Source organism: Montipora foliosa, chromosome 4, assembly GCF_036669935.1.
Source record: "Montipora foliosa isolate CH-2021 chromosome 4, ASM3666993v2, whole genome shotgun sequence".
Lineage (NCBI taxonomy): Eukaryota > Metazoa > Cnidaria > Anthozoa > Scleractinia > Acroporidae > Montipora > Montipora foliosa.
The window spans coordinates 38,789,093-38,804,092 of NC_090872.1; the positions used below are offsets into that span (position 1 = coordinate 38,789,093).

The 15,000-nt window shown below is 38.0% G+C and overlaps 1 protein-coding gene across 2 annotated transcripts; it reads right to left on the reverse strand.

The window, feature by feature from the left end:
- Positions 1-1,460: 1,460 nt before the first annotated feature.
- Positions 1,461-12,469, reverse strand: LOC138000764 (protein Wnt-7b-like). 2 transcript variants are annotated; one of them, XM_068847406.1, is made up of 4 exons: positions 12,333-12,469; positions 12,023-12,249; positions 10,507-10,781; positions 1,461-3,301 (listed from the first exon to the last, which is right to left on the reverse strand). In XM_068847406.1, exons 1-4 carry the CDS (start codon positions 12,416-12,418, stop codon positions 2,816-2,818), a joined length of 1,074 nt encoding a protein of 357 aa, XP_068703507.1. In that variant the 5' UTR covers positions 12,419-12,469; the 3' UTR covers positions 1,461-2,815. The 2 variants fall into 2 exon arrangements, with proteins under 2 accessions (XP_068703507.1, XP_068703506.1); XM_068847405.1 differs by lacking the exon at positions 1,461-3,301 and adding an exon at positions 6,809-7,774.
- Positions 12,470-15,000: the final 2,531 nt, after the last annotated feature.

Below are 15,000 nucleotides of genomic sequence, written 5' to 3' on the forward strand. Positions count from 1 at the left end.
TTGATATCAAGAAATGGACAACGTGCAGGCCGATATCTAAATTTTAGTAATATTACAATATTTCATGTATGTTTCACTAAATTAGATTAAATTCCTTCTTTCCATATAATCCTATGACTGTAAGGGCTTTGGATGAGATAATCTTGCCTACTCTCCCTGAAAACCATGCCTCAGATCTTTGCTTTGATGTGTCACTACTAGTTGAGATGCAAGGCATATTTTCTTTGTGTAAGGATGACTATGTGGGAGAGCAGTCAAGACAAATGAATTTGATAACTCGTAAGGAACTCGGAATGCCTCAACATGAGCAGTATCAATTTCAGGTTCCCCTGAAGGCTTTGATGTGTATGAGCTGTTCACCTCCTGTGGCACTTTTCTTTTTTTCCCCCCAGTCTGGTCACGGGTTAGAACATGCTGCTCAAACTCAGTCTTATGAAGAGGTTTCTTCTTCATTACCTCTTTCTCAGGATCCTGTTGGGCTTTTAATGAGGGGATTCCCCACTGTTGCCTGATTTCTGTACGGTTGAGGGATTGGGGAAGTTTTTTGGCAGATGATATTTTTAATTCAACAAGTTTATAGCAGAGAGCCGCAATGTGCTTACAGAAACCACGCTTTCTACATCCACGGCACCTCAGCCACCTCTCAGTCTCTGCGCTTCCCAATTTCTCAACGTTTTTCTTTAGTTTGGCACCAGTAATTTCTGATTCATTAACCGTTACACCACCTTCACTGCGACCGGCCGCCATAATTTGTTTACATACTTCGCGGCCGACCTCTCCATCTACCCAGAAGGCAACGCGTGGCGCCATCTTTTTTAGTATTGAGGATTGGACAATTCAAGTCATAGACACCTGAGAAATTCAGGCAACTTCAAATGGATTCGCACTCATGACCTCTGCGCGATGTAGGTACAATTCTCTACCAAATGGGCTATAAAGCCACGGGAGCCCAACTAATTGACCTGTTCCCTGCATCGCAGAGGTCATGGGTGCGGTTTTAAATTAGTGTTTTCTCTTTTTAACCAGATTCTGATCGATTTATTTTATGATTCTTGTTCATTGAATGCTTTCGCTCTCATTTTTTTGCCATTGCGCTCTTTCAGTCTTTCAGGGTGGTTTAGCGGTTTTCAACTGCGCCTCCCACCTCTGTAACCCGGGTTGAACCCTGGCCTCGGGTCACATGTGGGCTGAGTTTCAGTTGATCTCAATCTGACTCCGAGGGTTTTTCTTCTCGTACTCTGGTTTTTCTCCCTCATCAAAATCGACTCTCAGTCTACTACATCGGGTTCCGGGTGCATACCCTCGATAGGGATAACCTCTGGTATCCTTCTCTTTCATTGAGTTACTTGAATAAAGTTGCTATTATTATTGTTCTTACGCTAAAACAATTTAATCGGCTGCGAAGCCATTGCAAGACTATTGCACTCAGTAAACTCAGATTCAATATTAAAGGTGTTTGAGACTGTTCAGTTTGTGTTTTATTTAAAAATACACTGCATGGACAGTATTGAAAATTTCTCTTTCATTACACGGTAAGAGCGTGCGTGTATTATACGAACGTCTCTAACCCATAAATAGATTCCATGTTGCCGTGCGTCTGTTCAGTAATAGATCACAGATGGCGTCAAAATGGGGTGCGAACGTTGTTCGTGTGTCTCGTTTTTGAAAAAGGTGGCACACGAGGCGATAGCCGAGTGTGTTTGTGATGTTCTTACCAGATTTTGACGTCTTCTTTGATCTATTACTGAACAGACGCACAGCAACAAGGAATCCATGATTTGTTTTGTATAATAAAGAATTTAAGTTTTTGATGATGACGTCAGCTATGCATCTGTCCTTTAATAGATCATAGGTGAGAACCAATCAAAATGCGTGCATTACTGATCTTATTAAATACTACTTTTAGTTGTTCAATGCAGACCTCATTCGGTGGGCCCTTTTTTACTATAAATGTCGAGCGGTAAAAGTGAAATGAAACTTCGTAGCATCGTGCATTAGCCTTGTAGCTGTTTTACCTTATATCGCAGCTTTCTCTCGCGAAATCAAACGAAGGTAATACTCTTGATACTTGCTAGTATGTAGAGATTATCTGTATTAGAACGTTTGGTAGAGATAGGTATCCAATGGCGATCCTACAAGGAACGCTACCTCTTAATTAAACTAGCAAAAGCTTGCGCGTTCACTAAGGTGTTCTAACTTCCTAAGCAATATGCACTGGCGAAAAAGCCAAGCTCTGGCTAACTACAGAAACTTCAACTCGCAGTAAGCCTAATTTAGTCCAACAAATTATGCTTTTTCTTATGCTAACAGTTTTCATTTGAATTAAACTCCTTTCCCTTATATCTTGGTATTTGTGTTTTTCGCCCAAAGCAAATGACATTCCCTGCTGGATATTTTTAGTCTGATTCAATTTTTTCAATCACTTCAAAAAATTACCTATGCCAAAAGGAGAACTAACGGGCACAGTTCAAGAAGCCCTTGCGCTTCTTTCTAATTAGAGAAAATCGCTTTCTCTTCCTATCGATTGTAATCAGTAACACGGAATCAAGCATTTACGAACGATTTATCGTAAAACAAAAATCTGTCATTCCCATTTTCTAAGTTAACACTTCTGAAAGTTAATTTTCTTGACTATAGATTGCCTTCATTACTTCAATTCTTCTGCTGGTTGATTCCGTTTCAATCACGTTTGACAGAATCACTGAGAAGACACAAAAAGTCTTGAATGGTCGCATATCAAGTTCCTTATAATAAATAATAACATTAACTTCAATGATACAAGAAACACTTTTTGAAGTATTTTGAGAAGGAACTCTCACTTGCATTTGAACACTTCCAAGCGCTCCTTGCATTTCTTACATTTCACATAGCAGCACCAATAAAATTTGCAATGGCAGCGATATTTTCTAACGAAGTCATGAGTGTTGTATCCGCGACCGCAGCACAGAAGCTCGCAGCTGTCCTCTCCATTTGATGTCTTGTTGCACACACGTTCCATAGTCCCTGGAATTCTCTTTTGGACATTTCGCTCACAGTAATTTGGTGAATAGTCCATGTAAGCCAATTCTCCGTGAGCAGGCTTCTTGTAGTTGTCCGACATAAGCGTTAGATAAGCATCTCGTTTTCCATAGGGCGAGGAAATTTTGTTAGGTTTCACCCAAACAGTTTTTTCGTAGAGGTCTTTTAAAAGAAGCCCTACTTTTCTAAATGAACTTGGAAGCGCCTGCCAGCATGTTCTTGTTGCACATGATTGGGAAGGGCCATGGCAGTGGCATTTAATTTCCAGAGCTTCTTTGAGTGCCTAGAAAGAGTAGTTTACAACTAAATTTGGCGAAATAATAGCTGATCACCTTTAAACTGCATCTTAAGGAACACAGTTGGCCGGATTTGTACGATACGGGCAAGCTACGATCCCGTAGAGTCGTTTCTGTCTCTGATTTAAATGTAACATCTTTAAAAGATGTTATAAAAGGTGTACTACCAGGTAGAACGGACTTAAATTCACTCGAGAATGCACTGAATTCACGTGAACACGTTAAGTAAATTTGAGAAAACGGATGAAATAAGGAATTATTTTTAGATTTATTTCCCTCGAAACCAGATCTTTCCAGCTAATCACAAGTCTTACATGAGAAATTATTACTCATGGGATTGGGAATGGTCACTCGTACAAAGCAAATATTATTGCTGCCGCAGTGAGTGAGGCTGAAGCGAACGAACATGGAAGCTCTCTAATCGGGAGAGGAACATATTTTTCTTCGAAAGGCAAGGGATTGTGGTCAAAAGGCGCAAGGAATTGTGGCTATGCGCGAATGCAGGAATTAAGATGCGCGGTATTATTTGACCCTGTTCTGTTTTTTAATTTCGCTTCTCGTATCCTCAAATTTCACTGTCACGCAACAAAAGTAAATTCGAAATCGTTCCATAAAAAAGGCCAAGAACTTGGAATGTTGTAGGAAACAAATCTTTCATTTCACTCACGAACGTTACCTTACCGCAAGCATAATTGAAGATCTCCCTTCCCCTCGGCAGCGTTTCTACCATTTAGGTAAACTAGTCTTAGAACTCGTCTAAAAATAGCTTGATATTAGAATATCAATTATGTTTGCATGGCAACTGAGTCTTGAAAAACAAACTATCAAACTCTGCTTCTAAGAACGTATGATAAACAAACTACGGAAACCAAGAGAAAATAAATTGGGAAGAGAGAGCATCCCCCATCATGACGCCCTTTTCCATAGGTAATGTGTCTCAAGTTACCTTTAGATCGACTTCCAATAGCAAGCCTCCACGTAATATCCACGCAAAGAGCGAGGTAACTTTTTCCTCGCGGAAGGAAACTTTCCAAAAAATAACTTGAGATATATTACCTATGGAAAAGGGCATCATGATGGGGGATGAACTCTCTTCCCACTTTATTTTCTCTTGCGGAAACACATTCTCCGAGAAATTAAGAGACAATAAAATCCTTGCCCTTTTTCATTAAGCAATCGATTAATCTCTTTTTTATAGTAGGGTTAGCCATGTGAAAACAAGTGAGCCTGTCTCTCATTCCCTCGAAAACAGCTATTGCTACGTATACCGTGGCGTACAAAGAAATTTCAACCGAAGGGATAACTTAGAAATGACTAGAAATTTGCCTTATACCACACTTCGCCTCTCAACGACTTGCATCAAGATTCTGCTAAACTGATAGTCGTTTGATTTAAAGTAAATGTAAGTGTAGATTTGTGTGGAGAGTGGTTTAGAGCATTCCAATATCGAATGAGAAAAATATACATTTGTATATGTAATAGCACTACACGCTGTCCAATTTGGAAATAATATAATTGGATGAGAAAAATTTTTTGGAGTCCAATTTGGCAGTCCAAGAAATTTTTTGAATCCATTTTTTCCAAATTGGACAAGCATGCAGTCCTGTTACCTATAAATTATATAGCTACTCAGTTGTAATTGGGCATTGCTAAGTCAAGCTATTATCCTTAAAGAAAGGCAAACTACTTTTTGTGAATTATTTTTATTTCCAAAAGATTACCTGAACTCCAGGGGAATTCTTCGGCTGTTCCACCTAAGCCTGGTTTTCACTAGCGACGCATGCAAAAGCATAAGCAGCTTATGTTAGTGAAAACGAACGTCGAAATAAGCATTAAAAGCAACCACGGCAACCGCCATTTTGTTCAAATGTTCATACCCAGGGAATCTGGAACGAGTGCTTTAATTGGCCAGACGCGATAAATTTCCTTGTGCTTATGTTCGCAAGCGAACGCAAGCATAAGAAAAGGAAAAATTTTTGATCGTTGTGGTTTTGATTATGCTCGAGGTCAACCCCGTTTTACTGTCAAATAAGTGTTCTTATTCCTGCGCTTGTGCTTGCGTTGCTAGTGAAAACCAAGCTTTAAAGCACGAGACATTTTTTCGCTTTCCGTAACCCTGCGCTTTCTTAATTCAAGTTGTTGCCTTGAATTTGCAAATCCACGATCTCACAAAATACCGTAGTTTCTGTCAGTTTTTTTAAATGACGGTCCAACGAGCACTGAATGACAGCCAAACTTTCTTGTTCGTATTCGTGACCGTCCTTTTCTATACTTTCCGCGAAAAAACGGTAAAGAACTGCATCTAGCTCATGACAAGGGATATCCGCTTCCAACTTTCTCGCTTCCTTACGCTGCACCTTCCACTCTAAAAACATTCAGCCAAGTTTTTGTACTCTTGGAGGTGTTTTAGCTTTGTTTTTTGCCTCTCAGGTTGGCAAGCTCTTCTTCTGACAAGGTAGGAAAAACTCCGCCATTGTCAACTACTACAAACAAAGACAACAGCGCTGACGCTATACTTTGTGCTGATTGGCTGTCCTATATTTTCTAAATTGAACCGTTTTCCTTGTTTTTTAAAGGAAAACCTTATCTAAAACTGTCCAAATTAATCCTTAATTGGACAGTTTAAAGGATTAAAGAATAATAGCTATGCTACTTATCAACTCGCTGCATTGGATACTTAAAGTGTCATCGATGTCCAGTTGAAAATACTGCGTTAGCGTTTGGGGTCTCCTCATAAGTTCGATAACATGAAATTTCGGAAAGTCGTTTTTTTTTTTGGCAGAAATGTAAACATTAAGAATTAGAATATCGATTTGAAAGAGATTGAAATCCATCCAATATTCGAAATTTGCAGGGTCGCGGCAACAGTACGTATCGGGACATGAAAACTTTACTTGGCGTTTTCTGGGCTTTAGAATATTGCCCAAGCCTACCTTTTTACGGAACTACAACTCAAATAGTTTCTGTCCGATTCGGCTCAAATTTTATTTTAACACAGGTTGATGTAGAAAATTGGGTTCAGCGTTTTTCAATTGTCTGGCGTGTTTTGATTTTATACCACCATGCTTTGTCTAAATTCCCCGGCCAAAAACACCGTTTTCAACTGTGATGGAAGATAACAAATGCAGAGCGCAATATATCAAAAACCTCTGACACCGTTTGCTTAAATATTTATCTCAACATCGATTGCTTCAAAAAGATTCAGAAAAAATTTAAATCCCTTGTAGCTTGAAGCTATGGAAGTGGACTACCTGTGTTTAGTTTGAGAAGCTAACAAAAAAAAAAAAAACGTTCAAACTAAGTAATACTTTTTGTATTCAAAACCACATTCAAGAAGCATTCATATGATAGTTTTAAAAATCTTCAAAATCAGACAACTCAAAGCATGTGCAGTTGGTAGACATAGCGTCATTAGTTACACCCCGGCATTTGTTTCCGAAAGAGGTGTGGTATAAGAACTTCAAAAGATGATGCAAGACGATAAAACGATGTTTCATGAAGCATATATTTGGATGTCTTTATTGTATGATATGCTGCATGCAACACGCAAACAGAACCTGATGAAGGAACCCAGGTCTCTAAGAAGCTACTTCGGTTTAAGTTTAAGACTTTTATTACCTATACTATTGACTTCTATTACCTATTACCTATCTGTCTTACATAAATCGTATCACCATAGCTTTACGTCAAATCAGAATACATGCTTCTTGTATCTCAGCAACGTTATATAGTAAAGGTCAATCCACTTGTCGTAGTTGAAGTGAGCTCGGTGCTCAAATGTTTCCCTTACAAAGATACCTCTTAGCGAGAAATTCGACGTTTACACTATCGTGTTTGACGATTTTTGTTACGATCAGTTTTCCTATTGAGTACGTTTTTTTTCTTACTTAACTCTTGCCCTATTCATGCGAGTTCCATTACTCGCGAAGCTTTCATTCACCTAAGGGAAGCACTTAGTGTGTCCTATTCCTTTACTTGCAAGTATGCTTTACAACATTTTGAACACACGTCTTGCATCTGACCTCACAGCACCAATGAAATTTGCATTTGCATCGTGACACCTGCGTGAAGTTGTGCGTGTTGTATCCGCGCCCGCAGCACAAATAGCTACAACGGTCCTGGCCAAGCCCCGTTAAGTTACAGATCCGATCTTTTGTTCCGATAGTGCCCAATGTCTCATTGCTCATACAGTATACGTAGTCATTAAGTTCTCTTATATACACCAGACTCGGGGAAAGCGGCTTTTTGTCTTTGTCTGATGATAGAACAAGATATTCAGCAATTAAGCCGCCGTTGGTATTTGTCATCACGACCTCAACGCGAATAGCATGGTTGTAGAGCTCCTTTACGCGCTTTCCGATCTCCCTAAGCGAAGGCAAAGTCCTCCAGCAGGTGCGAGTGGAACAGGCTCCTGAAATCCCATGGCATTTGCATTGTAAAACCAACTTTTCTTTAACCACCTAAAGTGAGCGAGAAAAATGGCCAAGTTTAAGGCGAAATTTCAAAGCTCCGTTTGCAGATGACTCTTCAAAGCACTCACTTCACCATTAGTCCTTTTTTCCGTTCTTTTTATTTTCTTTTTATCACAAATTAAGGCGTTATTTCAATTGGCCTACATTATTTATCATCTTGTATATTGTTTTCATCTATCTGCTGGACAGACAGTCCTGCCGCCGATGATAATTGAAGTTTTGATCGTTGAGACGTACTTATACCACACCTTCCCCCGTAAGTAGGAGTTGTGTATTTCTTATTACTTATTTCAAATTGTGAGCATTTAACAAATGTTGAAATGTCGATGACAGTTGAATGCTACCAAGGCTGGAATTGCATTGAAAAGCGGAAGGATGGCAATAGTCTAATTTAAGAATAACGACAAAAATGCGTCATTTCGAGTGAAGTGCATTTATATTATTTCTTAAATATGCAATTATTAAGTCACTTAAATCCAGTGTTAACTTGAAACTGAGCAATTTCTCAGAAGCTATTGGAGCATTTCATCTTAATATTAATAAATTGGTTATATTTGCTTTTTTGTTAGATGTTAAATAACTTTTCTTAGTTTCAGCTAAGTTTGATACGAGTTGTGCCACACGAATACTCATAGTGTCGTGGGAAGATATTGGCAACGGGTTAAGGACAGTGGAAGCCTATTGGACGAAACGATTCCCAGAATGCAAGGGTAGATTTCTTAAGCCGTCACCTTAGCTTTTTACCACTGAAGACGCAAGTGTTCAGTGCTTCAGACAGACATGCCATTATCTATTTAAAAACATCTACGCTCACAGTATGGACCCTTCCTGTAACTATCACTGAAAGAGGTCTCAGACCAAAAAAAGGTACGCCAGCCGATGCAATTACAGATATCACTTTGAACTGCGGCTTGGCTTAGGTGATGTTTTTTTTTCTATCGTCGTTTAACCGCCTAAGAACGCTCAAGAATAAACACTCTTTCATCGCCCCGACATTTACGAAACGCATTTGTATTTTCTTCTGCATGAGAAAGAATTGTTTTCAAATTGTTTAATAAGTCACCCTTAAGATAACAACTTTATCTCCAAAACTAATATCTGCGACAGTATTTAAAGTGCCCCAGAAGTAAATTATGTTTGAAAAGTCTGTTGTTAAGTTACCAGCTGTTCAAATATCCACAGTTAATATCAAACTCCACAGGAGGGCTTAGCCAAGCAAGGTTTTAATTACCACCAAACTCGCCTTTCAATCCAAGTTTTTTGACCAAAGTATGAAATTTTTATCAATCTAACAATGGATCAAATTGCTCCCCCTCAGTGAATAAAGAATTTTGCGAGAATAGCACATTCAATTTAATTATCTGCACACCTGAGTTGGCTTTAAATAGTTTCAATATTTTGAAACATCATCGAACATTTCGAACATTTCAAGGAAACGCATAGTTAGCCATGAAATGCAGTCATTGAAAAAACTGGCAACTGGCAAGGAAACGGTGTATTGACTAGTGCTACTTCTATTCCAAATTGAACAACAGCTTTGAATAAAAAAGATCTCCAACACAAATTATCCGAATGAGAAGAAAAATGAAACGGATATCGTCTGCAGAATGAAGTAAAGAAGCAATGATCTTAAAAATAAAAGTCTGCTTTTACAGCAAACAATATTTCACCGTGTCACAAAATAAAGCGATTCATTAATGTTCTTTAGGAGCCACCAAGAAGGAACCTTCACAAATGTACAAATATCAGCTGTGGGAGCTTGGGAGGGACAGAAAACAAAAAAGAAAGAGTGGTCTTGAGCAAGGCGGAGGTATGGTATAAGGCGTTTCATGAAAAAAAAAAAAAAAACAAAACCCAAAAAAAAAAAAAACAAAACAAAACAAAAAAAAGGAATAAAATTTGAGCGACAGAGGTGTGATCTTCAAATTTAATTAGTCTTTTGACTTTAGGCATTTCTGCCTCGGTCATTTTAATCTCAACAAACCCTTTGTGTCCCATTGTTCACCTTTCATTCTTGTTCCTACAATTGCTAATAAACATAGACCATTCTGATCCAGCCCGCTGAGCTGGCAGCTTATGAAATGATAAACACGAAAGAAAAAAGAAAAAGAAACGTTTTGACATGAAATGGAAGGATGTTTGGTATATAGGATAATTGTAATTTTAAAGTGAGACTAAAATTCGTCAATTTTTAAAACGAAACTTAAAATATTATTTTTAACAGGTAGTGCATTAATTTGAGCAAGCTCCTCTAGTTTTGGAATGAATATATTTATCCCAAATTGGTACCTTCAAGGAAATAAATTTCTGTCTAAAACGCTTACTATATTCAAGTAATACACAGTTGGATTGTTTTCATTTCCCATCGTGGCATTCTGTGGTTTAAATAGCGATCTGTTTCAATAGTGTTAGATCATTTTTTATGATACAATTTCTTTAGCTCTTGTATCAGTTCCAAATGAATTATGAATCAAATTTTAAAATAACTCTTCTCTTGCTAATAAGAATAGAGAGACAGATAAGATTGAAAAGTTGTGTTGAAATCTATTTATAGAAGCCACAATGTTTGCTTACGTTTTCGTGAGAGTAATCTCCTTTCCATATTTTAACTCGACGAGTCGAAACACGGGGAAAGTATTGAAGTGCAACGAAGAAACTCTGTGATTGTTTAGCAATCATTACCATTAAATAATTAGAAAAGCAATTATGTCATGCCTTACCTGCCTGCCTGCTCTGTTGTTATGCTTGTTCATCAGGTATATGCCATCCTGCCTGTATCGACGACCGTTCACGAAACGACTGGAGAGGTTTAATCCATAGCTGATATCGACAGAACACCCTCCCCACAGCCAACCTTTCTTGCTCGCCTTTCCCGTCCACAGTTTCCTGTCGCAATTACACTCACTAAGGTTTCCCATACTGCAAGCTCTGGTAATAGTGTATACAACTCCCGCGGAAGTTATAGCCTGTGTAAACGCCGCTTCCTTGGTTCCGGCTGCAATGAACAGGTCACACAAACTGAAATTGATATGTTTTGTAGTAAACCATAGTAAACTTTTATCGCTTGTAAATTCATTTGTTAAATAGGTTCTGATATTCAAGAAGGACCAATTTTCTATTTTGCTAAAAGTGGTTTCTGAATAAAGGAGACCCCTGAACACTGTCTATTTATTATAAGAATCAATAGCCCGAAAAAGCCGGGAATTGCGATTCATTATTCAACATAGTTGAAAGGAAACTTGTTGATATTACAGAAAACGTAATCAAATCTAGAGAAAAAAAACAACAAGCAATTGAACGAACTAAGAATAGCGTTTTGTTTTCTCATTAAGGCATAATTTTTCTTATTTAAAAAATGTCTGTACAGCAAATTTAATTGATATATCTGCAACAGGAACTACAACGTTAGGCCAGCAATACTTTGCATTGCACTTCCAAGATTATGGGCCATTCACTTAAAATGAGAAGAAGGATTGAACGTTTTCAGTTCTTTAAATATCTTGAAACTGGGGAAAAGAGTCTTTTCTCGGTGATTTCTGGTTAAGAAAAAGACTAATAAAATATGCTGGCCGATACTAGCAAACAACAAAACTACCCTGCAATATCTAAACTTATTAAAATATTACGCCTCCAAGGTTAATGAGTAGGTTTTAGGTTGACGAAACTAGTTCTTAAAGAGAATTCGTTCCTCAGCATGCAACATGTTGCAACTATTTGCCTTCGTCATAAGACGTACATACAATCTATGTTAGGACCTGGTTGAGAAACATTGCTCTGAGGTAAATTCAGGTGATAAGGCTGAGCTGTTTTTCTATAGAAAAAGGGTAGCTTACAGCTTATATCAATCGAAGGGAAATGCGGGATCGATCTCTTGAGGCACTCCCGTTGCTCCTGTGTGTGTGACTGACACTGATGCCTGGAACAAACTCATGGCGCTTACATGTCATCATTTTAAGAATTTGGGAATTTCGAATATTGGCCCATCCATATCTCGAAAACTAATCAAATTACGCCTAAATCGTCAGTGACACGTTTCGTCTCAAGTGCCAGTATCTAGTACTAATTTAAAACTCTTCAAAAGTCCTTAACATAAGTGGGATCATTTACCTTAATTGAAAGGAAACAAACAGATAAACACTTCTCAACACTTCGGCACGGTCACCTACCAAATTCGGTGGCAGAAAAATACCTCCTATAGTGCATAAGGCAGCCTGAAAGCACCTCAATCTCACTTACGTATAGCTCTGTCATCAAAGGCTGATATCTGTCCAAGAAGACTGCAGTTCCATCTGTTTTTACGAAACTGAAATTTGCATTCATCTGCGCCTTTTTGGTAACCTTCTCTTATGCAATTGATAAGTCTGGGGTGTTCTTCGCACATATTTTTCTGTTTAAGAGACAGTCCAGGTATGCGGCTACAAATCATGCTTGGTCTAATTTCGGTGGCGACTGACGAAACAACACTGTCAGAATGTTAAGAGATAAAAGTCTGATTAAATTACTGTCTCAACAGAGCATAGGAACGAGAAAAATAAGTTGCACTCACAATAACTTATTCGCCTCCATCAGGTGATTTGCAAAAACAGTTGCAAGTATGATGCCCATTATTTCTATAGCCTGATGGATTTCCATTTTTGTAAACACAGCCTCGCTTCTTTATCGAAAGGGAGACACAGATCCGTGAAGTTATAAATCCTGGTTTATTGCTAAGTCCTTCACGGTGATTGGTCCAAATAAAAATTTAAATTTTTTTTAATAAAGTTTTGTAACATGCCGAACAATTGTATATATATTAGGTTTTTAATATTTCAATGTTTCTTCATCTGGCAGGAAAAGCGGCATTTCGAAACTTATTAAACGTCTCTTGTCTAAAGAATTCAGTTTTTTGAGCCAGCCTTTGCAAAGTTTGTTTCTTAAACCAAGCAGAGGGCTCACAAAATGGAGAGTGCTCGTGGGATGTTTGTTCTCATTAAAAATCAGCGATAAGATAGTGATGATTTAACAGAAGATTATTGAGGCGACCAAAATTTTATTAAACCATTTTTCAGACAAAATAATAACGTATGGGAGCTTTTCAGGGGTATCTAAAAAACAAACATCTATGTCATTGTTGTTAAATTCCGGTAAATCTCTTCTCTTTGATGTGCCGGTAGCTATGTCTTAGTGAACAAACCTTTTTGGCTTTGAACTTAAGCGACAGGACTTACGGGGCAGACTTCGAAAACTCCGGACCTATGCTTGTCTCGGATGCGTTTTCCGATGTTCCAATGATACAATGTGGAAAGGAAATGCAATATCTTTGATGATTCTTTCTGGACCCATACTGATGAAAAAATCTGGTCACATTATTAAGCTTCAAAGGGCTGGCTTTGGAAAATCATGGCATTAGATGTTTGCAAACATATACTAAAGTCTGTTGACGCTTAAACCGTTTGTTTGGTAATATGTCTGGTTTTTATTTAAGACATCCAGCTGCATTAAGTATCCCTTATTTGTTCCATAGGATGGCGCGAGTAGCAGAATCATAGTGAACCAGTTTGGTGATCCCAGACCGGTTGTGTCAAGAGATGTACATTACGTCAGAGATGAGAATGCTCTATTGTTCGGGGCATTTTCGTGCACGTAATTGTGAACCTTGTAGTTACTACTCTGAGGCACGGTTTTGAGAAACGGGAAAAAGAGAGACAGAGAAACATTCTGTACTGAGAAGGGGACTGAATTCAGATACATATTGTCAATTTGAATCAGTAAAGCTTTGAAGACGACACGTGCGTGAACTTAAAAAATGCAATTGCAGTTTAACCGGCAATGCTCATTTCTCTCTGTCTTTAAAAATCTTGCAAAGTTTTATGTCTTAGATATTTCATTTTCAATTTGTGGCAAATTTCTTGTCTTTTTTTTTCGCCTGTAAAATTTTTGTCCTAACTACGATTGAAACAACTTATTGGCGGTAACATTCAGAAATATCCCTGAGTAATATCTTCCAAAGGCAAGACTGTTGCGTTTTGGTTAATTTTTGTTAACCAGCATTTTTCGGTTTAAAAAAGCTGCTTTAGGTTTTTTATGATTGCTTTACTTTGACTCTGTTATTAACTGAAAGACTATGTTATATAAGTGATGCAGAGCGAGAGCCGCGTTTCTTCGAATTAAAAAAAAAACACCAGCATATTTTGAACGGAAGATCATTGCAATCGATCAAACTTACAATTATCCTGAGAGACATTTAGGCTTGAAATGGTACTTGAAACCATAGCACTGGGAATCAGGTGTACGCTTCACGCGGTATTAGGGACCTTTAGATTCTAGGACGAGGACGAGAACGAGTACGAGTTTTGATAACCCGTATGATTAATCTTACTCTTTGTTAGCAGTATAGGTTGCTCAGTTATATTAATTATTCTTGTTGCTGTTAACTGAGCCTTTTTTTGCTGATCGAAAAATACCGAGACTGCTACCGTGTTGTTGACTTGTTTTGACACGACGATTTTTTTGTAAAACCTCCTACTAAATTGACGACGGTATAACGATTTCCCGCCAAAATAACGCTGGTTTGTGTGCGCTCGATATTGTTCTATGAGAAAATCTCGTACTAGTAGTCGTTCTCATTCGTCCTAGAATCTATTAAAAGCTCTCTATTGTATCTCCTCGTTCGGAAGTTTAGTAGGTTTTAGTCACTTGCTTGCGACTGCTTCTAAACTGCGATGATATTTCGCTAAAAGACTAATTTTTAATTCATAGTTCCAAGCTATGACTTTGATGTATTCTCAGTCATCACGATTTAATATCACTTCGACACCTGTATATAAAGTATGATGCCGGAATGACTGTCAAAATCTCATTTCCTTTCTTAATCTGACAGGAGTACACAAACCATTGAGTTTATTTGTATTTGGCAATACTGTTATCTTTGTCTCTCATCGATAGTAACAAAGGCATCCAGTTCTAAATTAACGAAAGCATACAAAAAAACTTAGTAGAATAAAAGACAACCTTCATGAAGATTTACACTAAAATAATACAAGGTCCCTTTTGTAAGATTAAATACGGCCTTTGCGGTTAGCGGATGTTGGTGCAATTAAGTTACCCCAAAGCGTTTTTTTCACACCGACAGAAACAAAAAGTCTGACGAAACAATGGGAACAAGAAAGAACCCGGTTTTGTTAGAGAAAATTTAGTTTTTGTTTTGCTTAGGCCGGGCAACCACACACAGAAGA